Below are 24,610 nucleotides of genomic sequence, written 5' to 3' on the forward strand. Positions count from 1 at the left end.
GTGGAAGTACTTTGCATTTCAGAACTGACACTAGTGTGTTTCAGCCTCCCTCCAAGCAAGCAGCAGTTCACTGAATGTCTTCCAAGAACAAACTGAATGGTAGCTGGCATCAAACCCATGCAAAATTGGCATCCCAGCTCAAAAAGCAAACCATGTCCTCTCCTCCCCCCACCAGCTTTTTCATTGTAGCCAGACTCTCCTAATGAAGACACAGGTTTTGTTTGCCTGCAGTAACACAGGTACCACTGATGCAGCCTCTATAGCTTCACATTCCTCAAGAGTACTCCCAAAATGCCAAGTATTTCAGTGATGTTGGCACTGTCACTGGCCTAGGGCAGGAACTCCTGCAGATTTCATGCTTAATTCGCACACCAGGATGGTCTTTCTTCCTGGAAACACTGAGATGAGTGAAGAAAGCAAGAAAGGAAGGCAAGGTGCAAGTCACACTCCCTAATACTCCACATTACTCCTGGTCACTGCCATCCCTTGAGCCATTTCCATCAGGGACAAGCCTCAGGATGGAAGGCAGAGGGAGAGACTAAGCTGTGCTGCCAACATCTAACAATTGGCTTAGGTCTTCTGCTGGAGGTATGCAAGTTCTATCTTGGATTTTAGATCCCATTTAGATTTCCTCTCAAGCAAATCCTCATCAAAAGATACTGTTAGCAATACATTCTCTTTCCTCTCTCCTTTCCCAGTGTTTTAGTGCAGTATCATATCTGCTTTAAGGGCTTCCAAGGACTTCCATGGGAAATATTCCAACACAGACTTCAGTGGAGTCAGTAAACCCAGCAGGGAACCAACAGGACCTGCTGGGTGTGTTACCTCACCAGGAGGATTATTAGTAAGAAAAATGGAGCTGATTATTTTATTCTTTTAGGCCACTTCTAAAAAAGTACTTCTGGGAATGCTCATCTTCCCAAATAAGAGCAACCAAAAAAAATCCATAACCTGCCTAAGATGCATTCCCATAGGAATCTATTAATTCTGTGTACACGAAGTCAGCTTTCTTAATGTGCCACTTCAGATGTGTTTTGGCATCTGTCAGAGACAGAGTTATTCCTTCACTTAAGGATCACAGCACCAGCCTGGAAATGGCATCGAGGCACTTAGAGTGAATCACTGGGACACAAGAGTGTGTTTAAATGCAATGCTTCAACCAGAGCTGAGCTGGACTCCCTTGAGAGCAACAGGCAACGTCTTGGCACTTCCATCAAGATGTTCTTGCTGTGCCTCCCATCCCACCCATTTCCTCTCTTGAGCAGTTAAGACACTGCTGTTTTATGTCTAAGCTCAGACTCATGTCATACACATTCAGGTTTGACTTTCACGTTTGGACATTACAGGATACACCAGACACCTCTTAGCTGTGGAGCACAGGAAAACATTTTACACCACCTAATTGTTATTTTAATGCACGTCATTGTCTTTGAAAATGCTCAAGTCCTCAAGGACACACACAGATCAACATGTCATTAAATCACTGATTGTTTCAAGACCAGGAACTTAGAGATATTATCTTACAACTATACTTAAAAACACAGACCTTGAATCTGCCACCATATAACAGAGAAAAGGAGAAAAGCAATCCTGGAGCTCCAATAGCATAGCAACTCTCTAAACAACCCCAGTTGCTTCTTTGCTTTCCATTTCCAGGGTGTATCTGATCACCAGATCCCAGTGTAAGCAACATGCTGCATTTTGAGGAATGGAAGCATCTGATCCACTGGTCCAGGGCACAAACCAAAACCACCAAGCCCTAGGTTTCTCCCACACACCCAAGCTGACTAAATCAAGCTAATGCTGTTTTGATGAACACTTGGTACAAAGTTTTTTTCAGCTAAACATTATGCACATACTGAACACAAGTTCTCAATCTCTCATCCATTTCTATTTCAGAGGTTTTGAGCAGATCAAGCCCCTCAGCTTAACAACAGCAGAGAGACTGGGCTGAAATCTGCAGCTTATTCTAACCACTAAGAACTCTGCAGCCTCTTCCCCAAACCACCACACACACCCCCAATGCAGAAGGCAAAACCAGACCAGCAAAAGTACCTCAAAAAGCCTTTGAACAGAGTCAGACTTTCCAAAAGAAGCTTATCCATCCCAACTCCTTCCATGTCCTCCTAGGTGAAACCATTCCCTTTGCTACCTTTCCAGCTTAAATGCTTTGAGTTGTGCCCAGCCCCTGCCCACAAGGCCCAGGCTGCCCAAGCACAGCTGACCTCAGTTGGCTTAGTTAGCCACATTGCAGCAGTTAGAGGACACAGGTGAAACTGGGGAGAGCTGATTCCCACTTGTACAGGTGTTGCTCTTCAATGAGTCGAGCACCTTGACTGGGAGGGCTTTGGAACAGCATTACCTTGTCCTGGTTTTGTGCTAAGCCATGCACAAAGTCAGTTTGGAGGATTCCTGTGTGCTGTGTTATTAAAACATAAATCCCAGGAAGACTTACCACTAAGTGAAAGCCACAGACCATAGGAAACTAATGCAGATGGGACCTTCCTTCTCCTAGGGAACTGCTGCCACATTTCATGTGAACATTAACTCTTTGCCCCTGCTGCACAATGCTTCTTCATTGGAGTCTTCCCTCTGGTGACCAGTGACAGGACACAGGGAATGGCTGGAGCTGTGTCAGGGGAGGTTTAGGTTGGATATGAGGAAAAGGTTCTTCCCCCAGAAGTGTTTGGGCACTGAACAGCTCCCCAGGGTCATGGCCCCAAACCTGACAGAGCTCAAGGAGCATTTGGATAATGCTTTCAGGCATATGGAAGGATTTTGGGGTTGTCCTGTGCAGGGCCTGGAATTGAACTGATGATCCTTGTGAGTCCCTTCCAGCCTATGTGATTCTACATAGGCTTCAATAGGATAATTTGTATATATTAACTCTACCATACGCAGCATGTGCCTGATTCTCCCTTCTCCCTCCCTTTCAAAGAGGTCTTGGCCACAGGGGAGTTCACACACCTTCAGTTTAACCAAACCCAATCCTCAGGACCTGCTATAACCCCCCAAGAACAACAGATAATGCCAAGGGAGGGAAAGAATATCCCCTTTTCAACACATTGCAGTTAGTGTGGCAAACAGCTGGTGATGTCCATGAAGAGGAGAGCCAGAGCCAGGAGTCCTGTCTCTGCAAACAGCAGTACAGAGTCCAAAGCATGAGGCTCAGGTTCACATTCCTGATCCCACGTGTGGCTGTGACTCAGGAGGTTTTGGCAGTAACACACCCGAGTTCCAACGGGCCCAGCACAGCCCTGAAGGTCAGGCAGTGCCAGGCTTTCAGCTCAGGGAGAGCAAGACAGCTTGTGTTTTGTCTCCTAACACAGACTAGAGTTCAGGGTACATCTGTTGGCATTTCAAAGGTCACGTCAAGCTTAAAATGCTTAATGTACTTTGGAAAAATACAACAGCATAGGTTCTCTTCTTCTTTACCTTCTGCTTCCTGAGCCCTGAGATCATATGTCACCAGTCCTTCCCACATTTCTTCCCCAGCTATGGAATAGCTAGGACACACTGGGTTTGGATCAAAGCTGAGCTCCTCACCTGAGTTTACAAGCCAAATCATGAAGAAGAAAAATCAGGTAAGCCCATTTTACCCAGAGAGGTGGTGGATTCACCATCCTTGGAAGTGTGTAAGAGGCATTTGGATCTGACACTGGAGGATATGGTTTAGGGGTTTCAGCAGTGACAGGTTAACAGTTGGACTTCATGATCTTAGAGGTCTCCTCCCACCTTGATGATCCTATGATTCTATAAGGGTGATGAGAAAAACCTGAGAGATGCCAACACTGAAACTGTTACCTTTACCCCTGTGCAAGCTAATGCTGGTACTGGTATTCTCTTTGTTTTCATGCTTTTACACCTGGTTTGGGTTTCATTCCCCCCTCCCTCTTTTGTTGGTTGTTCAGGGATCCACCGAGGATGAACAGCACATGACTAAAGGCACCTCCTTAATTGAAAGCCAACACCACCATCTGCTGCACTGCCTGGAAAAAACAACCGTAAGTACCAACACGATCCTTTTACACCGACCAGGGCTGTGTGCCTGGCCTGGGCTGCCCATGGCCAAGGTGTACACACAGTATGCTCTGAGGTGTCCCTCCAGCAGACATACTCAGCACACCTCCAGCTATGCCACAGGGGGATGATACTCAGGCTCCCACGAATACTCTGCAGTGGGTTAAATGCACTTCTGTTTCATTGTCGTCTTAAACTGATAAAAATAATCCTTGTGCAAAGGATAAATATGTGATTTTTCTGCTACTCCACGGTCATTACACCTGTGCAAAGCCAACAGCAGGTTCCTCAGTCAAGTTCACCTGAATGCAAATAGGTTTTCAAGCATGGGCTTAGGGAGATCCCAGAAACAACAAGTTGAATTTCTTCAGTGCTTCTGAAAGAGAACTAAACTGCATTTGTCTTGTGCTGTCAGTCACACATCATGTACACCCATCACTTGTGCTGATTAGCAATAGAGGACAGTTCTGCTGCCTTAAGAGGAAGATGTTACCTGTGACTCCAAACCACAACCTGGTCACCAGTGCCAACAGGCTGGGGGAAAAAAAATCACCTTTAGCCCTTGAGATGAGTCAGAGCACATGAACTCTCCTAATGGGTTTAAAGGTTGCACATATCTTCTCACTTCAGTCTGGTAATTTACCTCAAAGCCATTCAAGCAGTTCCTACAGCATGAATTTCTGTTTGCATGGTGCAAGGTGTTGGGAGAGAGGGTTTTGTTTTTCATTATTAAATGATTGTGTATGCAGAAGACTCTGGGAACATTTCAGATATTGATTTGATACATATGTTTTGCTTCCAGGTGTATAGAAAAGGTTCTGCAGTAAAGGAACACATTATCTATACCATGATTCATTCTAGAAAGAATGAAGAGAGGTTAACACTTGAAATATTCATGCTTTTTCCTATCTGCATCCGTCATCAAGTGTACTTTTAGTTTCTGACTTACAAGAGCTTTCTTTTAGATAAATCACCTTCACTTCCATAGTTTGGCTTATGCTGGAATAACACCACTTAGGCCTCAGAGATACACTGGAAGATGACTAGTTAATTAATGACCTCTGAGCCCAACGAGCTCGAAAGGTCACCGTGCCTAGGAGAGTGAGCTGATTCTTCCTGTATCAATGACTAGTGAATTTGTTTTCTAAGACTCATCTTGCCTTTATTTCTACCAGTTTTGGATGTTACATAACCAGCAGATATTTCACAATCTGACTCTTCAGTTTGGAACTTTACGCTTCAACCTTTAAAAAACCTATATCTAAAATACTTTCAACTGGAAAACTTGAACAAATTGGCTGAAGCAAACACAAGCTGACAGTCCTGCCTGCAGGGTGTGCCCTTACAGGGCCCTGATTTTATAAAGGCTTATAGAAATTCTGACCTCTGCACAGGGCAGGTGAACATCTCTGGGAGCTGCATGAGTTGCCCCATTACTAATGAGATGGTGAGTGCTGGAGGTAAAAATACTTTCAACTGGAAAACTTGAACAAATTGGCTGAAGCAAACACAAGCTGACAGTCCTGCCTGCAGGGTGTGCCCTTACAGGGCCCTGATTTTATAAAGGCTTATAGAAATTCTGACCTCTGCACAGGGCAGGTGAACATCTCTGGGAGCTGCATGAGTTGCCCCATTACTAATGAGATGGTGAGTGCTGGAGGTAACGTGGCCAAAGCACATGATTTGTGGATGTGGTACCCTAAGACCTGGCTGGATCAGCTTATCCCACTAACAAAGGTAGATTGCCTCCAGCACACAAACCTGCTCAGACACCGAGTCCCAGGGATGTTCCAAATGTTGCTCTTTTCAGCAAAGAATGGCAGGAACAGCGATCTTTGAATTTTGATTAACACTCAGAGAGAGGATCTAATGTGTTTTCCCTCATGTTTTTCACCCAGTTATTACCACAATGCAGCATCAAGTCACACAGCAATTGGGATTCTGGTCTGGAATGATCAATCCAAAGAGTTCAATGGGTTTGTGAGGAAATTTGGCAGATCACAGAATCTGTTCAAACACTCTGTGACAGTTCTCCTCCTGAAAATTTAAATCAGTGTCAAAGCATTTCTAAACACTGAAGAGTCATTTTGTGACCAAGTTGCAGGAATGGAATGAGGAATGTACCATGGTTGCAAACTCGTTTCAATGGGCAATTCACCTTTCCTTAAACTAGGCAGGAGGATCCTCCAAGCACATTATTTATTGACACGGTATCTGGGTCGTCACCAGCACACACAGCCTTACAGCTGAATGGCTGTGAACAGCTCACAAATCTGCTGTGTCAGATGGCAAAGTGACCCTGAAGTACTTGTAGCTGCCACAACAGAGTTTACTTTGTCACATCAGCACAACAGATGGAGCTGGTTCAAACCAAAGGAGGTTTTTTTTCCTCTCGTTCCAACTCCCAGGTTGAGTATGGACATTCACATGCCATTTTTCCTCCAAGTGCTGAGTGCATTGAATCCAGTCCTTCAACCCAAACCTTCCTGCTGTGTTTTCAGAGGACAATCAAACCTCACATCCATTGGTGATGCAATGGCAAAACAATTCCAATTCGTGACTTGTGAATCAGCGGCTGAAACTTTGTTCTCCTTTGCCTTCAGCTCTCCAAAGATCAAAGCCATAAAGTTGTTACTGCTTTTGTTCTGTTTCCAAGAACATAACATGAAAAAGCTTAAGGAAGAACAAAGGGGTCTGATTCAGGCAAGGTTTGGTGAAGAGAAGGTCTAGTTGCCCATTCAAACCTGAGCGAGCTGGTTGGAATGCTGAGGCGAGAGATGCAGTGCTGGGACTAAACTTCTGAATGCTGGAATGGACAATCAATTGTGTTTTTATCTTTTGTTGGCATGTTGTCCCGTAGGGATTGTCCTATCTTGTGGATGATCCCCTGTTATCTGTACGAACTTCCACCATCAAGGTATTTCCTTTTAAATTCGATCTGTTTTCTCTGTGGTCTCTGTGACATGTCTGGAGAGTGTTTGCTTACTTCGTTCCTAGTCATGTACTTGGGAGTTTGTGCACGTGGCTCCCTTTGGCTATCCAGTGCTCTTGTTTCTTGTGAGACTTGTTAGTTGGTCCAGTGAAATCTGGTGGCTGCCTTCAGCATGGTTGCTTTTGTTTCCCATCCTTTCTGATGTTGGCAGGGACTGGATAAAGTCTGTTCACCACAACTACCTGAGTGTTTCTAGACACACATATGAGTTCTTTCTTCCAGGATTTCTTGTTCCTCAGCACAAAAACTCTTTACAGATTCAGCTTTCTGTATTTCCTTCCCCTAAACACTTTCCTCTCTCACCTGCCATGTCTGTTCCATTCATCCAACGCATTGCAGGGATGCTTTGAACCCAACAGCCAATGCAAGACACATCCTGCAGCTAAGTTATACATCCAGGTGGTCACCCAAGTAAAATACAATCCTGTCCCCAGGCACAAAGGGAAAAGGAGCACAAACTCCCCTTGGGTTTCATAACCATGTGGCACTCCAGAGTTTTTGAAGCCACTTCTGGAATCCAGACACAAAACTGAAGGGAACTGGAAGACAGTAGATTAACCAGCTCAGACTACCTAAGCAAAGCAGCACTGACAGACTCTCGTGCTTTTCTCACTGCAACAGCTCCTCTTATTCCTCTACTGATGCAGGAGAGCAAAATCTTCTCGTGGTTGCAGTGACAGCAGAGTCATTTCTTTGTAAGATCTGCCCAGTGAACTGTTTTCAGGCACAGAGGCAGAGAGATCCCACACAGACCAGGGGCTGGTATACCCCACCAGCCTAGCAAAAGGTGCCGTTGAACACAAACTGCTGTTGGGCCAAAGCTGTTGGTGCCACCAGAGAGTAACAACCCTGTTTTTTCCCCTTGCCAGAACCATGAGTTCATAGATGAGCAGCTGTTCGAGCAGAACTGCATGGAGAGCTCGATGCAGAACTACCCTTCGTCTCGGAGCCCTTCCTTGTCCAGCCACCACGGACTGACCACCACCTGCTGCTCGCGCCGCAACAAGAAGACCACTCACCTCCCCAACTCCAGCGTGCCAGCTACTCGCCTCCGGAGCATGCAGGAGCTCAGCACCATCCACATCCAGTGCAGTGAGCAGCCCTCCCTTACCACAAGGTATAGTACATAGACTCTCACTGCATGTCAACCTCCGAGGTGCATCATCCAACTGGAGGGTCCTCCAGGACTGTTCTCCAGTCAGGGAGAGGGGTCTGGTGCTGGTAGTATCTTTGTTTCTCTTCTAGTGATGACCCAAGGAAAGAAGCTCCTAGGTCTTACAGGAAGAATCAGGTCAAAGCCAGACTATAGTGTAGTTCTTGGATATTAGGAAGGTTCTTCCCCCAGAGGTGTTTAGGCACTGAACAACTCCCCAGGGCAGTGGTCACAGCCTCAAGCCTGACAGAGCCCCAGGGGTGTTTGGACAACACTGTCAGGCACAGGGTGGGATTTTGGTCAGCCTTGTGCAGGGCCAAGAGTTAGACTTGATGATCCTTGTGGTCCCTCCCAGCTCAGGAGATTCTTTGGTTCTTCTCTGCCCAGACTGGACATAGAAGAATGAATTCCAAGTGCTAACCACACTGCCCAGCTGTGGGTCACTCACCAAAGCTGGCACAGGACCACTTCACAGCCCACTTCATAGCCCAGTGCTTCCAAACCTTTACTGGGAGCAGGGAAAAACAACAGGCTAATAGTGTCTGCCAGGAAATGCTATTAGAGAGCTGTACACATGGATATGGTCCCCCAGGGACACTCACACTCCACTGACTTTCATTGTCCAAAAGTCTAAATTGCAACTGTAAGCACCAAACATTACTGGGAACCAGAGAAGGAGGAATTTCACACTGGTGTCGTTGTAGCCCTCACCTAAAAAGCCATAAATGACACAAGTGAATTGTCCCTTAATAGAAAACTTTGAAAATTTCCTTTTATATGTAACTCGCTGAAAAAGAATCATTTATTCACCATATCATTCTTGCAAGTATTAAATTACTTTCTCAATCCCCCTCAGCCCATTAAGTTCCTTGGGCACCAAGGCTGGTTTTGAACTTCCCATTCTTCTTCTCCCCACTCTATCAAAGGGATGTAGAACCTGAACCAAAGCTGCCTTTAGGGCAGCAAGTGATGACTTCGTGCCAGAAGGGCATTTCAGAGCATGAATTATGAATGAATAAGCACAAAACAAGTCTCAGCTATTTCAGTTTTCAGTCTGACAATATTTTAAACCAGCACCTGAAGCAATAATTCAGGGGAATGTCAACTACTCTGCCTATTTCACTGGGTGCTAAATCAGATGCCAGTGATATTTTAAATGTCAACACTTATTTCGCTTGCTTATTAAACTGTGGAAGAATGGAGAGAGGAAAAAAAAAAAGAAAGCTTTCAAGTTGTTTTTCATGTGGAATGAAACTAACTGGGTTTACTGATTACCAGTGGCAGAACCACCTAGTTCCAACTACCCCACTCTCAGCTTGTACCTGAGGCATTCAGGGAGCAGAATGGGTTCTGCTGTGTTCTTGGGATGCTTGAGAGATCAAGAACCTTCCTCTGGGTGAGTCACTCTGAGGTAACAACAGCAACAGCTTTCCAACTGGGAGCTTTGCATTTTGAAAGGACAGGCCTTGTGTTTAAAATGAACACGTTGGGCTGGTAAATAGCAGAGTCCTGGAGCTGTGCAGATGCACAGAATCAACCTATCATTTTCCCTCTGTAATTAATTATAGGATGCAATTGATGCAGATCTAATAAGAATGCTCCCAGCTGCCAGGCCCTTGAAACTACTGCAGAGAGAGGGGGAAGAAAAGAATAGGAAAGATCAAGGGACAATGAAGTTGAAAGAGGTATTTGAAATGCAAGGAAAACAACATCTCTCTCAGAAACCTGTGCCCTGGAAAGATGCAGCACACAGGACAGGGTACTTAGATGGCCTCTTAAATAAACTAGACTTATGCAAGGATGAAATGGAAACAGAATGATCTGCCCTGTGAAAAGCTGGATCTAGCCAGGGGGAACATTACCAAAGCTTAGTGTAATCTGGGTAGACATAAATGATGCCTTGCAGGAACAGGGGGACCATTTAAGCAGAGTCCTCTGAATATTTCAGTGCCTTTCGTCCGGAGGAATAAGCTCCTGATCAAGCCCCACAATCCCTCCCATCCTTTCTCCTACTTCGTTTTACAAAACAAGCCAAGCACTAAATTTGTTTTCTAGTCGTTCCAGCCTCAACATGAAATCAGATGATGGGCTGAGACCGAACTGCAAAGCTGCCCAAATCACCACAGCCATCATCAGCATCCCGACGCCGCCGGCGCTCACGCCCGAGGGCGAGCGACCTCCCCCGGGCAGCCCTGCCCACTCCACGAACATTTCCACCACCACCACGAGCAACATAGTCAAGGTCTCTGCCTTGTAAGATGTCTCATGCACAGAAGGAGGCTGGAAGACCAGTGGCCCTCTCCCTCCACACCTCCATGTTCCTTTCTTGCTGCAACTTGTGCCTGGATGGACCAACGTGATGGTTTTGGCATGGGATGAGCAGTGGAGACCTACCAAGGCAGCTTTGGTCAGACATGGACTGAGGAAGGAGTAGGAAAGGGAGGAAGAGGCTGGTTAAAGGATAAACCTGCATGGAGAGCGTGGTGTGCCATGGTATGGGGCAAAAATCACCTGCTGAGGGGAAGAATCATCATGGCAACAAGAGAGTCACTAAAGAAAACGGAATATAACACTGTGTATCGCAGCACCTTTTTAAAGGTTTTTAATGGATAATATTTATTCATGAGGAAATGACTGAAAAGGTGAAAAACAATGGATTTTGTGAAAATTTTTTTTTTCCTTCATGGAGCAGAACCTTGAAACCAACCAAAATTTCACGTGTTGTTTTTTTTTTCTTTTATAGGAAAAGATGTAGACAAAAGAAGCCACTTGTCACCGAAATCTCTCCCCATTCCTCTGTGTGTGTGTGTGTGTGTGTGTGTGAGTGTGTAGAACACCACTGAGCTAAAAGAGCAGAGCATGTTTCCATGAGTGGGTGCACAGCAGGAAAACACAACCATGTGTCAGCACACACACACAGACACACACACATCTCTTCCACCCTGGATGACATTCTTTATTTAGACAATTTTGTATCAGCCTTTTAAGTCAATACAGTGCAATTGCAAACAGTGTGTTTGTCTGCTAATTATTGTCTGTGGAAACATATTTGTGGAGAAAACAACTTAAAAAAAAAAAAGAAACAAAAAAAAAAAAAGGCTTTAGTAGAGTTTTAGTCCCACCTGGGTATCTGCTTTCTATTTTTGTTATCACTTTACTTGTAAGAGTGTGACTAGACTACAGTTCTGTATTTTTAAAAAGGACAAAAAAATATAAAAAAAGAGGTAGGATTCTTTTTTAATACTGTACACACAACTGGCAAAGGATGAAAGCACTGAACTCAACTGCATCCAGCGTTCCTGAGTCTAACAGAGGTTTCTTGTAATGTATGCCCATGCTTTTTTCAGTTTTGGTTTCTAGATATATCTTTCTTTGCTAGCACTGGACGTACAACCCATTGTAAATAGTAGCCAAATAATGTCTGGATTTATACTTGATAATAATTAACCCCAGAGCCAAATATCTTGCATGGACAGAGAGGTATTTGGCTTTTTCACAGTCTTAGGGCTCCAGTTGTCTCATCAATGGCTTCTGGGTTGCATTGAATTTGGGGATAGATTAGGTTAGTAATTTTAGTTCTCCAGTCCCAGCACAGGATCTACTTGAGGAGGGAGAGCAGTACTGAAGTGTGGAAAACATTGGATGCAGTGTGGTACAGACAGCATTTGCTTTTCACAGCTTTACACTGAGTTTGGGGAAAGTCTAATCCTGTACTTCTAAACCAACCAAAAACTGAAGGAACACTGTGTGGTACTGCCAAGAAGCCAATTCTTTGACTAATCTGTGGTCACCTCTTGCTGAGATCTTTCTAGGAATGATTTCTTGTAAGGAAACAAAATTGATTTCCTCTCTCCCCCTCCATAAGAGCAACTTATTTGCTCCCATTCTGCCTTTCTCCAGTGCCCTTTTCCCACAGGGGTGACCCATGAAGGGCAGAGTGAGGAACATCTCCCACCCTCCCACTCATCCTACACTGTTTGGCTAACTCCTGTGGTCACACACAAACCTTTCCAAGGCCCTACACCCTCCACCAAAGGGCAATGCACTAACCCCCAACAGCTTGTAGATAACAAGACATCAAGTGTCCTGTCCTGAACAGTAATTTTACCAACATCAAGAGTTAAAAGAAGAACTCCAAGCATGTTTGAGGCTGATTTAGCAAAGGGATGACTTTTTTTTTTAACATCTGTCATAATCTATCCTGATGTAAGATTTATATACATACACATATAAATAACTACAGACACATACATGTATAGAGAATTACTAGACCTACATGCTGACTTACATACGAGCTAGCAACCTGCTTTGTTAGCAAATCCTGCTAGTCTAGAGGGGCTGATGCATTAACCCAATACCCTCCTTAGAATCCTAAAACATCCTAGGAATAGTAAGGCTATGGCTAAGCCTCCAGTAGCTGCACCAGCTTCTAGTCATTTATTCCAGTGCTGTAATATGTTACCCAAAACTAGGTTTAGTCCTGTTTTAAATGATTCAAAAGCTTTGCCTTATGCTGCTTCCTGTAGGAGGTTATACTGCAGTTAATCTTCCCATTATTGAGGTGTTTTTTTATCATTTTTCTGGATGTTTTTTAATTTGATCTTTGCTTTCATTTCATTACCTGTCATCATCTGCTCCCCATCTGAACACCCTCACCCTTGTAGATCAGAGGCCTTTGCTCTCCACCACTTCCCACCTTCCAACTTCATTTTTACACTGGCACAGAGTGAGGGGGAAATGCCACCGAGCTGACAGGGTAGAGGAATAAAAACCTACAAAGAATCAGGGATTCCACACGGATTCTTGGTGCTGCCTTTCTTAGTCCTGATTGACTGTGGAGTGCTGAACAAGCCACTTCACCTCTCTGTACCCATTTACCTGTAAATAGCAATCCTGGCAGCCCCTGCCCAGAGCACTGTTGATGCTTTTTATTGCTATTAATCAAAGGCTTTTTGAAACAACAACAAAAAAGACTGTAAAATTCAACATTTTTAAGAGGAAAAAAAAATAGTAGGGAGGAAAACCAGTGCTAGGGGTTTCTGGCTGGCTGCTTGGGCTCAGCTTGTCAGGGCTCTGCTCTCTTCCATGGAAGAGGAATTGTTATCCTTGCTCAGAAATACATGACTTGCCTCTTCTGCCATTACCTGAGCAGGTGCTGCCCCATGCAGTCAGTTCCTCAGCACAGACTCTCCAAGGATAAAACCAGACAAAACGAAGGAAGTCTGAGCCTAGAGGAACAGGGCTAAAAATATTTTTAACGGAAGCATTCGCTCTCTTTATCCACTGAACTGAAGTAGCCTGAGTAATGCTTCCCAAAGCACTTGGCAATGTGCTCTGCAAAAACCTCCCTGGATTGCACAGCACAGCCACAGCCTCACTGGGAAAGCTCTGAAACAGCACAAACAGGATCTGTCTCTGCCTCTCAGTGGTGGGTAGGGCATAGCAGAGCATCCCTGGAATGCAAACAGGGAAAAAGGGAAAGCATTTGCATGGGAGAGCATGGGAACTGCACTACAGCCACAGATCCTAGGCTGTCCCAAACCACAAGGCTCTTTCTAACCTTTAAATAGCAACTTCAAACCATTGCTGAGACAAGGCCAAGTCCCTCCTGAAAATTCCTAAGCCACAACTTTCACTGAAGGATGTGGGCTGTTCTCAGCCATCCCAGTACTGCCCTGACTTACCAGCATCCCTCTCCTTTTCCAGAGGCCACATACATCCATTGATCCCGACACAAAACCAGCACATCCCCCTGCAATCCTGGTCATTCCTGAGGCATATGGCAAGGGCTTCTCCAGAAAACAGCCTGATTAGCCACACTGCTCAACACAACATCAGCAGTGTGTTGGCAGTTCATTCCAAGCCTTTCCCTTCCCCCCACTCCTTCTATAGTGTTAGAAAAGTTCCTTTAAAACCAGATAAAAATTGATCATTTGTATGAAAATAAAGTGGATTATTTTTTTTCCAGGCTTTTCTAAAGCAATATTCAGAATATCAAAGGAGCCAACTCTTTTTTTTTTCTGAGCATTTTGTTCCCTTTCCAAAGCATTTTCGGAAGGAAAAGTATTTTCACAGGTTTTCAGGATATTCTATTGACAAACTTACTCTTCTCACCTGGCACTGGGCTGCAAATAGGAGTCACATCCAATTGGCAGAGAATGGTGAGAAACACCTTTCACATCTAGGCTTTGACTTCCATCTGCTCTTCCTTAAAGTCTTAAGGAATTGGCCACAGGTAACACATTCTAGTAGGCAAAAATTAAAGAGTCAGAAAATTCAATCCATCCTCCATCAGCACCAGATCCTTCACTGTGATCTATTGCATTGCCTTTTCTAGTTGAGATTTAAAACCCTCCAAGGACTCCTAACTGTTTCCCTGGAGAGCTTATTCCAGAGTGATAGACCTCAATGTCAAGGATTTTTCCAGCTGTTCAGTCATAACTCTCTCCTTATTTTCCCCTCTCTTGCTGCCATTTCTACTCCCTTGGACCATTTAAATTACTCTCCTTTCCACAAGAGGTACAGAAAACTTTCCCCAGCAAATTTCTCTCCCAGAAATTCCTTTTATCTGTTCAATGATTATCATTGTTGAAAGTGACCTGGGGAAAAGATAAACTAAGTAACATACTTAGCTTCCAGTGTGAAATAAAGTTAATGGATGATTCAAAATAGGTTTTTGAATTGGGCACAATGACTCAGTTTGAATCAATGCCACTTATTGAACCTAAAACTGTTGATAACCTGCACTGCATCTCACCATTGACTCTAGTTCAGACAGCTCAAGGTGTGCATGAAAATCAGATTAAAACCAGCTAAAGAGAGCAATGTTTCCTCAAATATTTCGCTTTTTTTTTAAGTGAAGAGGTTGCAAACATGTTGTATCTTATGTGTATTATAAAGCAAACCCAGTCAATTAAAAATCACATTTAATTTGTGTGTTGTAGCATCCCTTGAACCATGGACTGTTTTTATCTGTTGGACTAAGGTGGTACAAAACACTCATGGATGGTTGGTAAATAGCATTGATCAACTAAATATCAGCTTAATTTTCATCTACACTATCAATTTTGCTTTTAAAGTTAGGTGAATAATATACTTTCTCCACATAATTTATCCATCAATTAGATCTTAACTGATTGCTTAAAATCACTTGTTTCTCTCCAACACTTCCAGCAAACTGCACTAGATAAATGGCTTTAAAGCCCAAGTTTTGAGGCTTCACTTTTGCCAGGGACACTCTTCATAATGATTTTTCTCTTTTAAAACTGTAAGAGCAAAAAGAAGGGCAACACATCCATCAGAGCCAGGAGCCAGCACAGAAATCCATGTGCTCCTCCTGATCCATCACTCAGTGACCTCGAAGAAGTCATCTCACCTCTCTGCCAATTACACAACCTGTCTACAAATTAACACCTCCTCTTTCAATCAGTGAAGCTCAATCCCTGACCCCCTCACACACACAAATCCCTTCCCTCCCTAGGGAATTCTGGAGACAGCACACCAGAACTGCTACTTCTGTTCAGAAAGCAAAACCTGTGCCAGAAACACTTCAGGTGAAACAGTTCAAAGATCAGGTGACAAAGAGCTCGTGAAAAAAAAAAAAATCCCTTCTGTTCTCAGTCTGTCCCTTGTGTGTGTACGTGTGCACGTGGGGTTTTTTCCCAGTCTGAGTTAAACTAGTGCTAGGCCCAGGAGTCCCAGCTGTCTGGGGGAGAAGGTCCCACCCACCCCAAGTGCTCCTCTCCATCCTGCTGTGATGACTGGGAGCTCCACAGGCTCCTTGGACCAATGAAGTCTCTTACACACTGGTGTGATGGTCTATTTTTGATAGATCAGTACAGCATTCCAATGCAATGGTGTTTTCTTTAGGAGTTTTATGTTCTAAGAAGCTCTCCAACCTTATTATTTTCTATTTTGGTACTCTCAATGGGCTTTGCTTCCAAACATCAGAGGACAGAGACGAAATGTACTGTACACAACTGCAGGTAGCTTCATTTGAGAACAACTTTCTAGAAGAACCAAGTTTCCTGTTGTCTTCTTTTGGAATTGTAGTGCATATGTTGAAACTTGTATATCATTTACAGTATTGAGTCTTGTGCCACTGCTGTACCTGATGTATCCAATCTGGATTAAACAGAGTATGTGCCACAAATACCAAGAGGATGCTGTAGATTTCTTCTCAAAAAAAAAAAAAAAGAAAAACAAAGTCTGGGAGGTTCTTTTGGAGAACTTTGGGTGTTGAGTTGTATTTCAAGACTAAAAACTCTCATTTAAGTGACCATTAAGGAAAACAGGGAGATGTTACAGGAGAGCAAAAATGCAGATCCTGTAGAGTATTACTGCACTGTTCTCCTTTTGAATGCTCAGAGTAGCAAAATTCTATGAGCAAAATTCATCTTGGGAACAAAATTGGCATTTTCAAATGCTGCAGACAAAAACTAGGTGAACTCCCTCCCTGGAGGAGTTGATGACACAAAGGGAGTAAGGTAAGAAAAAAAGTACAGAAGGAAAACTACATCTAATGATATGTTTATTACATATTCAGAGCATGTTATGCCTTTCTTTTATAGGCACCCTCAGCTTGGCAATGAGGTTCAGGCTGAAGTCTTACATCTGATAACACAGATAGGATCAGCTTGGCTCAGCCACAAAACAAGGAGAGCTGCTCTCAATCACATCAGCAAAAATCACTTGGAGGCAACATTTAAAACTAAAGCAGACACTGAAATCACTTACTGGGTGACTTCTAACAGCCTACACACATTTTACTCTCTTGTAGTAAAGGCTGAGTCCCACTAGGAGCCTCCAGTGCCTCAGCTGCAGGCAAAGCTCACACCAGCCCAGCACAGAGCACAGCCCAGGCTGCATTCCCAGGCCACTCCTGAGCTCAGTCAGGGTTAGAAATCCTTCTGCACACTGAGGAGTATGAAGTTTAGAGCCATCACTCCCCAAGAAGGACCAGGGGCACCATAGGATTAGCACAGAGAATGTTAAGAACACTCAGGCCAGGGATTTACAAACTGAGAAAGCTTAGTGTACTTCTCCAGTGGCTGAAGGTGAGCAATGGAGCATCCCTGAGACATCCCTCACCCAAATTAAAGCAACTGTCCTTGGAAGTAGAGTTCATAATATGTAGGACACAGTGCTCCAAGTAATTCCAGACTTACTCTGCTCCAGGAACAAAATCCAACCAAATCCAGAGTGTGTCTGCTCTAGGGAACACTGGAACACTGAGAAACCAAGGAAAGGAGCTGAAGAAATCTCTGTGATCCCAAACACACTAAAACTAGAGAATGAAGTTTCACAATTAGTGTGGAGTCAACCCAGGGTCAGCCCCCTGAGCCAGCAGCACTCCCAACTTTTCCTGCTTCAGGACAGCACTGCAAGCCAAACAGGAACTATCAATTAGTTTTAGCACTAATAGGTAATTTCATTTCTAATTAAAGCTTTCCTGTAAGTGTGGCGAGTCTGATACTGTCACACCCAGAGGGACAGAGCAATTATGATTGCTGCACATTTTGTAGATAATTAAACCACCCTGTAGCACAGAGTTTGCTGCACACCTTGCTCTGGAACTGTTATTTATACAGTGGTAATTAACTGGATCGAAATTAGCAATACAGGCATTGAGATGCAAGTTTGACTCTGCCACTTCTCTGGGAGATAATCAGTGTCTGGTGTTTACTAAGAGAGTTAGGAACGTGTAATGATCACCAAGTGAAAACAGACCAGGGAGTCTCACAGTGAGTTCATCCTGACCCAGAAGTCACAGAGAAGACAATCAGGTGGGTGATGAGGAACTGGTACAGGTTGTCCAGAGAAGCTGTGGCTGTCCCAGTCCTGGAAGTGTCCAAGCCTGGCTGGACAGGGCTTGGAGCAACCTAGTCTAGTGTAAGGTGTCCCTGGATGGAACTGGATGATTTTTAAGGTCCTTTCCAACACAAACCATTCCATGATTCTATGAAATACAAACCAATGCCAAGTGTATTTTCTCCCTACTGTCATTTCTTACACCTAAGTGGCTGCTTGTTATCATCCTTGGTTTACTCTGGACTGTACAGATTCCAATGAGCATCCAGCTGTCTTTCTTTTCCTTTTATTAACAACTTAGAACACTTATCACGGGAATGTGTAAATAAAACATTTACCTAGACACAACTGCTTAGAAAAAGACAACATTTTTCTTCAATCCCAAACAGTGTCTGTTTGTCTATGTCCTTCAGACCAGCACTGTTTCCAGTGTCCAATCATGGAACCAACCAGCCCATCCCTACATCAATCCCCACTTTTCATCAGCTCCTCGAGATACACAGAGTTGACATTGTAGGCATTCATCCAACTGAACTGCTTGCAACTTTTCCTGTAGTGAGACAGTGCTGCATAGTAGTTTTCCCAAGCTTCATAGTAAGATTTCCAGTAGTCTTCATAACTCCAATCCATATATGGAGCATCACCATCCCCAGAGCTGCAGGTACAGTCCTCTTCAGTTTTCCTTGTGGAAGAGCTAGAGAAGTGATGGGTTTGGCTTTTCTTTTGTTTAGTGTTTTGTTTCCCAACTTTCTTTTTCACTTCCTTTTGCTTTGGGACCTGTGATTGTTCCTGAGGCTTCTCTAGTGTAGGACAGAATCCTCCACGACCCCGAGGGGCTGTGGGGACAAATTTTTTCTCCTGTGTGTCTGAAAAGGCTTCCAAGCAGGAGTTATTCTCCCTGCTACTAGAGGAAGTCCTGGAACTGTCTGACCCATCACTGTCACTGGACACATCACCATTGGCTAGTGTCTCTGTGTGATGTTCTATCTCCTCCCACTCCACATCCCCATTTCTGGGGAGCTCACGTTGTTCCCCTGGGCCTGAATAGCTCCTTACAATTTCCACCTCTCTCTCCGACCCTTCTTTAAGGAAATACTCATAGTCCTCAAAAAAATCTGAGTAGCTCCAGGGATTGCTGAGTCTTTTTTTGAAGGAAGACAAGCATGGAATTTTGGGAAGATAATTTTTCAAGGCCTCCTTGTCTGGAGTCTGAGAGTGGTGAGTGTTGTGTTGTTCTTCAGTCCTGGAGACAGTTTTGACTTGATTCCTCTGTTCTCTGTCACAATTGGAGGTCTGGGAGTTTCGCCTGCTTTTCTCTGTATTTGCAGAATTTGGGCCCTTTTTGATCTGCTTTTGCTTTGGAGCTTTTTTTGGCCTTTCCACAGAAGAATTACTTCTTGGAAGATCAGAGAGAGGCTGAGGTTCCTCTGAAAAGCCATTTTGGACAGGCTGCAGCACTGGTTCCTCTGGTTTAAGGCACACAGTGTCACAATTCACCAGAGGAGCTGTGTGTATAGCAGGTTTGACTTCTACCTCTCCACTTTCAAATTGATCCATTATTCCAGGAGGTATTGGCTCTGTACAACAGGGAGACAAGCAGGCACTCAGTCAAGTGCATCCTTCCCTCTAGAACTCAAATGAGTACCCAAGTAAAAGCTCTGCAAAACTGCATGTTAAGATATTAAATCAGGGCTACAAACCAACCTCTTCAATTCCTTACAGAGCTCACAGAGGCAGAACATTTCCTTCATGGAAGGCACCAGAAGTTGGACCAGCACAACCAGCACTGCATTACCTGTCACCTATTTTTCATCTCCTACTTGACCAGATAAAGCTAGAGCTTAGGCAAAAATGCTCCATTTTTAGCAGAACAGCTTATGGCAAAGCAAGGGAAGCAAATCTGCTATGTTAATAATTCCTTACTTCCTCCCTACTATATCTTACAGCCTGAGAAAGGCTTAATACCAGAGTTTGGGAAATCCAAGTAGCTATGGAGTTGCTGACTACAAAGCTCCTGTCCCTATCCACAGGCTCAGTTCATTTGCTATTGCTCCACACACAAGGATTCATTAGCAGAAAGTCTGAAAACCTGGACTAAAAGCAAAGCAATTCCAGCACAGAAGACATATGTGAGCTCCTTGTGGACTTACCTGAAGCTGTGAGCAACACAAAACAACCCAAACCCAGCTGCATTCCTAGCACAGAACACACCTGGCAGAGGAAGCAGCTGCAGATTACACTTCTGAGCAATTTTCATCAGCATGTTTTCCTCCTCCCCACGGCAGCAGAAGGTCACAGATAAACCTAAAGTGCCTGTAGCACACAACAGAGAGTGAAATTACCAAGCAGAGCCAGGAATGGCAGGGAAAGCTCCACAACTGCCCAGGACTGTCCTTACCAAAGCGACCAGCTCTGCCAATTCGGTGCATGTAGGTCTCCCAGTCCAGGGGCACATCCAGGTTGATGACCAGGTTCACCTTCTCAGCATCAATCCCACGAGATGTCTTGATAAAATAAGGAGAGAAGGGAAATGATGACTGAATATGCTCAGAAAAGCTTTAAATCAGTACAGAATCACAGACTGGGGGAGGCTGGAAGGGACCACCTGGTCCAACCTCCCTGCAGTTACTCCTAAGGCATTTGGTACTCACAACAAAGTAAACATGTAGTAACTTTTAGCTGTTATAATACACCATAAAACTCCTACAATTTTCCAGCATTACAGGTAAAAGAGTCATATTACTTCAGGATATGAAAACTAGGGATCAAATTTCTTATTCTGCTATGGAACACCCACAAGCCAGAAGGGTTTGCCCCCAGCACCAAGAAGTCCAGTGCACGAGAAATCAACTTATGGTAGGACCTCAAACAATATAACACAGATCAACCACAAAAAGCTGACAGTGCCTCAAAGAGAACCTCTGCTCTGTTTAGCTGTTTGCACTGTCACTATTAGGAGTATTGTACTAGAGAAACAAACTATTCCTTTCCACAGCTCCTACCCAAAGGAGGACACTACTCCCATGGAACACCTGTAAGCTGCTGCAAAGCAACAGATTGATTAAAAACTACTTTTGAAGCAGCTCAAAGTTTGGTTTGGTAGGGACTTCAAAGACCATCTACTCCCAATCCCCTGCCATGGGCAGGCAGATGAGGATAGGAGACAATTTCTAAGCTTCACCGAGTCACACAATGCTTTATCAGCACATTTATGTTCCCTTCCATCCCAAGTTAAACCTAACTCTCTGAATTAACTTCATGTGCAATTCTCCTGTACGCTGTGAAACCTGCCTAGCAGGCAACAAATTTGGAATAAAATCTGTAAGAAAGCTTGTTTGGAAGCAGCAAAAAACTCACCAAGTCTGTGGAGATGAGAACTCGGCAGTGGAATTGCTTTAATTTCGCCATCGCGTCAAGTCGCTGATTTTGGTTCATGTTGCCTAGAAAGATGAAAGTTAGAATGAGTTTACATTGCTCAGCTTTATGCCCCTCAAATTCTAGAAAAACACTGGTTTGTATCATCAGAAAGATGTTGAGAGAAACTTCCTCGAACATCAGCTCTAAAGATGTCAAGAAGAAATAAACAGAATTTGAAAAATAAGGAAATCGATGACAAAAATAAATTATTTTGTTTGTTTGAAAGAGAAACTAATTATGTAGATACTTAACCCACTTGGACAACACTGACTTTAGATGGATTTTATTTAAATATACAAGCCATGGAAAGCACTGCTGAAGTGATAACTCAGTGTTTCTAATTGATATTAGAGGTGTTAAACCTTTATTTCTGGCTTCTCTATAGAGCTAAGTTCAACACTTGCAAAGAGCAGTAAAGTTTCTCTTTACTAAGCCAATCCATCTACAAAAGTGACTCTCAAACACATGTGAGACCAGGAAAGCTAAACTTCAATTCATCTTTACATTCATTAAGTCCTAACAACCTATGAGGCCCCAAATGTTGTTCTGAGCTCTTTAACCAGAGGAAGCAAAGTAGGATTTGAGATTAAATTTTCCTATTTTAGGTCACATTTATGCACAAGTTCAGTAGAATGAGGAAGTTCTGACTGGACTCACCTGAAATGCACTCGGCAGGAAAGCCTCTGGATGTCAGGATTTCAGCCAGATGTTGAGCCCTGATGGAATACACACAATGTGAACTGGAAACAAACCCACTCCTTAACAACAGGTTGTTCTCTACAGCCAAGGACTACATTCCCTAACTACACTCCTTTCTTTTCAGTATTTCACAGCATTCCTCAGGTTGTATTTCAGATCTGAACTTTGCAGACTACTCTGAGACCTTTTAGGTCTCATAAATTTATCCCTGATTGATTACACCCACAGCTTTCCAACAAGCTTTGTACGGGTTTTATCCCAAGTTTCTTACCTGCTGTGCAAATTGGAGAAGACCAAGGCTTGGTTGAATGGAATCTTGCTAAACAACTCCTGTAGGTGACAAGTTTTTTCCTCAAATGTTTTATGTGGAAGTGGATGGGAATTCACAATTTTGTAGTATTGTTTCAGCCCTGAGCAAGGAACCAGAAGCACAGATTAAGGGTGGCAATAAACACAGGCACAGAGCTATGTAAACATGTGTTCCTGCAGCTCCAACAAAGGCTTTGAAAACAAACATGTGCCAAATCAGAACCACCAGGAGTGGTTTTTTGTAAAAGGTTGACACATTTTTTGGAATGGATAGGAAAAACAGAGAGTTTTATTTATCATTGATGTTTTAAATACACAGAATCTCACACTGGTTTGGGTTGGAAGGACCTTAAAGACCATTTTGTTCCAACCCCTGCCATGGGCAGGGACAACTTCCACCAGCACAAGTTGCTCCAAGTCCCATCCAACCTGGCCTGGAACACTTCCAGGGATGGAGTAGCCACAGTTTCTCTGGGCAACCTGTGCCAGTGTCTCACACCCTCACAGGGAAGATTTTATTCCTCATATTTAATGTAAACCTAAGTTTCACCATAACAACACCAGGAATAAATATTTCATAAACCAATTAACTCATTTATGGAGTGAGATTATGAAAAAAAAATCACGTATTATAAAGGCACATGGCTTGGTTTTAATATAATCCTCTTAACCTACTGATCAGTATCACTATAAATGGTGTTTATTCCCTTACCAATGAGGCCTGGGTCAGTAGGGTTCAGCCTCACAAACGTTGGTTCCCTCATGTACCTGCACAAAGCATCAGCCAAGGCCTCAGGGTAAGTAGCTGAGACAGCCAACATCTGCTTATTGGCTGGAAGTGAAGAGTAAATCCAACTGTGAGGCAAAGAAATGGGAATGATTAAACAAAATGTATCTAACCTAATGTTAGATGCATGAGAAAAATGTTTTTGCTCACTTTATTTGCTCCTGAAAGCTTCCTTCCTCCAGCAGCTTGTCAGCCTCATCCAGGATGAAAAGCCTAATACTGGCTGTGTTCAAGTAGTCCAACTCTATGAGCTGCTTTATTCGACCTACACAGGAGAGAGAGAGAGAAAAAGAACTTCAGAAATACTCACTGAAAGGTCCTAATGATGAATTTTAAAGGGGTTTAAAAATTTTTTAATAAGCCTTATAAAGGGCATATTGGGAATCATAGACTGGTTTGGGCTGGAAAAGACTTTAGAGATCATCCAGTTCCACCCTCTGCCATGGGCACGGACAAACTCCACTAGCCCAGGTTGCTCCAAGCCCCATCCAACCTGGCCTGGAACACTCCCAGGGATGGCGCAGGCACAGCTTTCTCTGGGCAACCTGTGCCGTGCCAGTGTCAACCTCACAAGGAACTATATTCTTCCCAATATCCAACCTAAATTTCCCCTCTTTCAGCTTGTACCCATTCCCCCCTGTCCTGTCACTCCAGTTCCTGATGCAGAGTCCCTCTCCAGCCTCTCTGTAGCCCCTTCAGATCCTGGAAGGGGCTGTGAAGTCTCCACACAACCTCCTCTTCCCCAGACTGAACAGGCCCAACACTCTCAACCTGTCAAATCTCTCACTAGAAACAATCTCTCAGTAAAACTATCAAAATGTCTCTGGCAGTGGCCTTTGAAGCTGTGTTCTATGAGGAACAGCAAAAAAAACCCCAATCCAGATGTCAGAAACACCAATTATTGCACTGTGAGGAATCACACAGCACCTGAAGCACAACAAAGCTCATCCTTACCTGGAGAGCCAACTGCTATGTGGCACTTCCTCAGCCGGACTTTGTCCCGGTTCAGAGGAGTCCCTCCGATGAACACATGACATTTCAAGCCTTCCATTTCAATCCCAATCGTTGTGATCACTGCATGGATCTGCACGGCAATCTCCCTGGTGGGCGCCAAGATCAGGATCTGGGAGGGGCAAGGATTAAACGTGAAAGCAGCAGGATGAAGCTGAAAACTAAATCCTAGCGTTGTGATGATTTAAAGGGCAATGTCTCGAGGGGGGCAATGCCCATTGTCCTCCTCCAAAAAAGCGACTCCCCATCCCAAATTCACCTGCGTGGCCGAACTCTCCAGCAGCACCGCATCCAGCGCGATAGTGGCGAACACACACGTTTTGCCCGTGCCAGACTTGGCCTGCACGATGAGATCTGCAAAGAAGCCACCACAACGCTCAGAGGGCATAGCTTAGGGGGTTATAACCTCATC

At 44.0% G+C, this 24,610-nt stretch overlaps 2 protein-coding genes across 2 annotated transcripts in view; one reads left to right on the top strand and one right to left on the bottom strand.

The window, feature by feature from the left end:
• The window catches only part of LOC103808443 (potassium voltage-gated channel subfamily D member 3-like), a 35,168-nt gene extending 24,746 nt beyond the window's left edge, over nucleotides 1-10,422 (top strand). Inside the window, exons 6-9 of the mRNA XM_009081224.1 lie at nucleotides 3,912-4,004; nucleotides 6,881-6,937; nucleotides 7,882-8,129; nucleotides 10,221-10,422. Coding sequence (XP_009079472.1) covers nucleotides 3,912-4,004; nucleotides 6,881-6,937; nucleotides 7,882-8,129; nucleotides 10,221-10,422 — 600 coding nt within the window. The remainder of the gene's footprint in view (nucleotides 1-3,911; nucleotides 4,005-6,880; nucleotides 6,938-7,881; nucleotides 8,130-10,220) is intronic.
• An 8,018-nt stretch (nucleotides 10,423-18,440) lies between these two features.
• On the bottom strand, nucleotides 18,441-24,552 carry DDX20 (DEAD (Asp-Glu-Ala-Asp) box polypeptide 20; the record flags this gene model as incomplete). The annotated part of the gene is made up of 10 exons (XM_009081225.1): nucleotides 18,441-19,552; nucleotides 20,187-20,288; nucleotides 20,374-20,479; nucleotides 21,333-21,415; nucleotides 22,050-22,108; nucleotides 22,363-22,501; nucleotides 23,113-23,255; nucleotides 23,338-23,452; nucleotides 24,142-24,310; nucleotides 24,458-24,552. Coding segments are annotated over 10 exons (2,123 nt in total), but the record flags the coding sequence as incomplete, so codon positions are not given.
• Nucleotides 24,553-24,610: the final 58 nt, after the last annotated feature.

The sequence above is a fragment of the Acanthisitta chloris genome, unplaced genomic scaffold (assembly GCF_000695815.1).
Source record: "Acanthisitta chloris isolate BGI_N310 unplaced genomic scaffold, ASM69581v1 scaffold17408, whole genome shotgun sequence".
NCBI lineage: Eukaryota > Metazoa > Chordata > Aves > Passeriformes > Acanthisittidae > Acanthisitta > Acanthisitta chloris.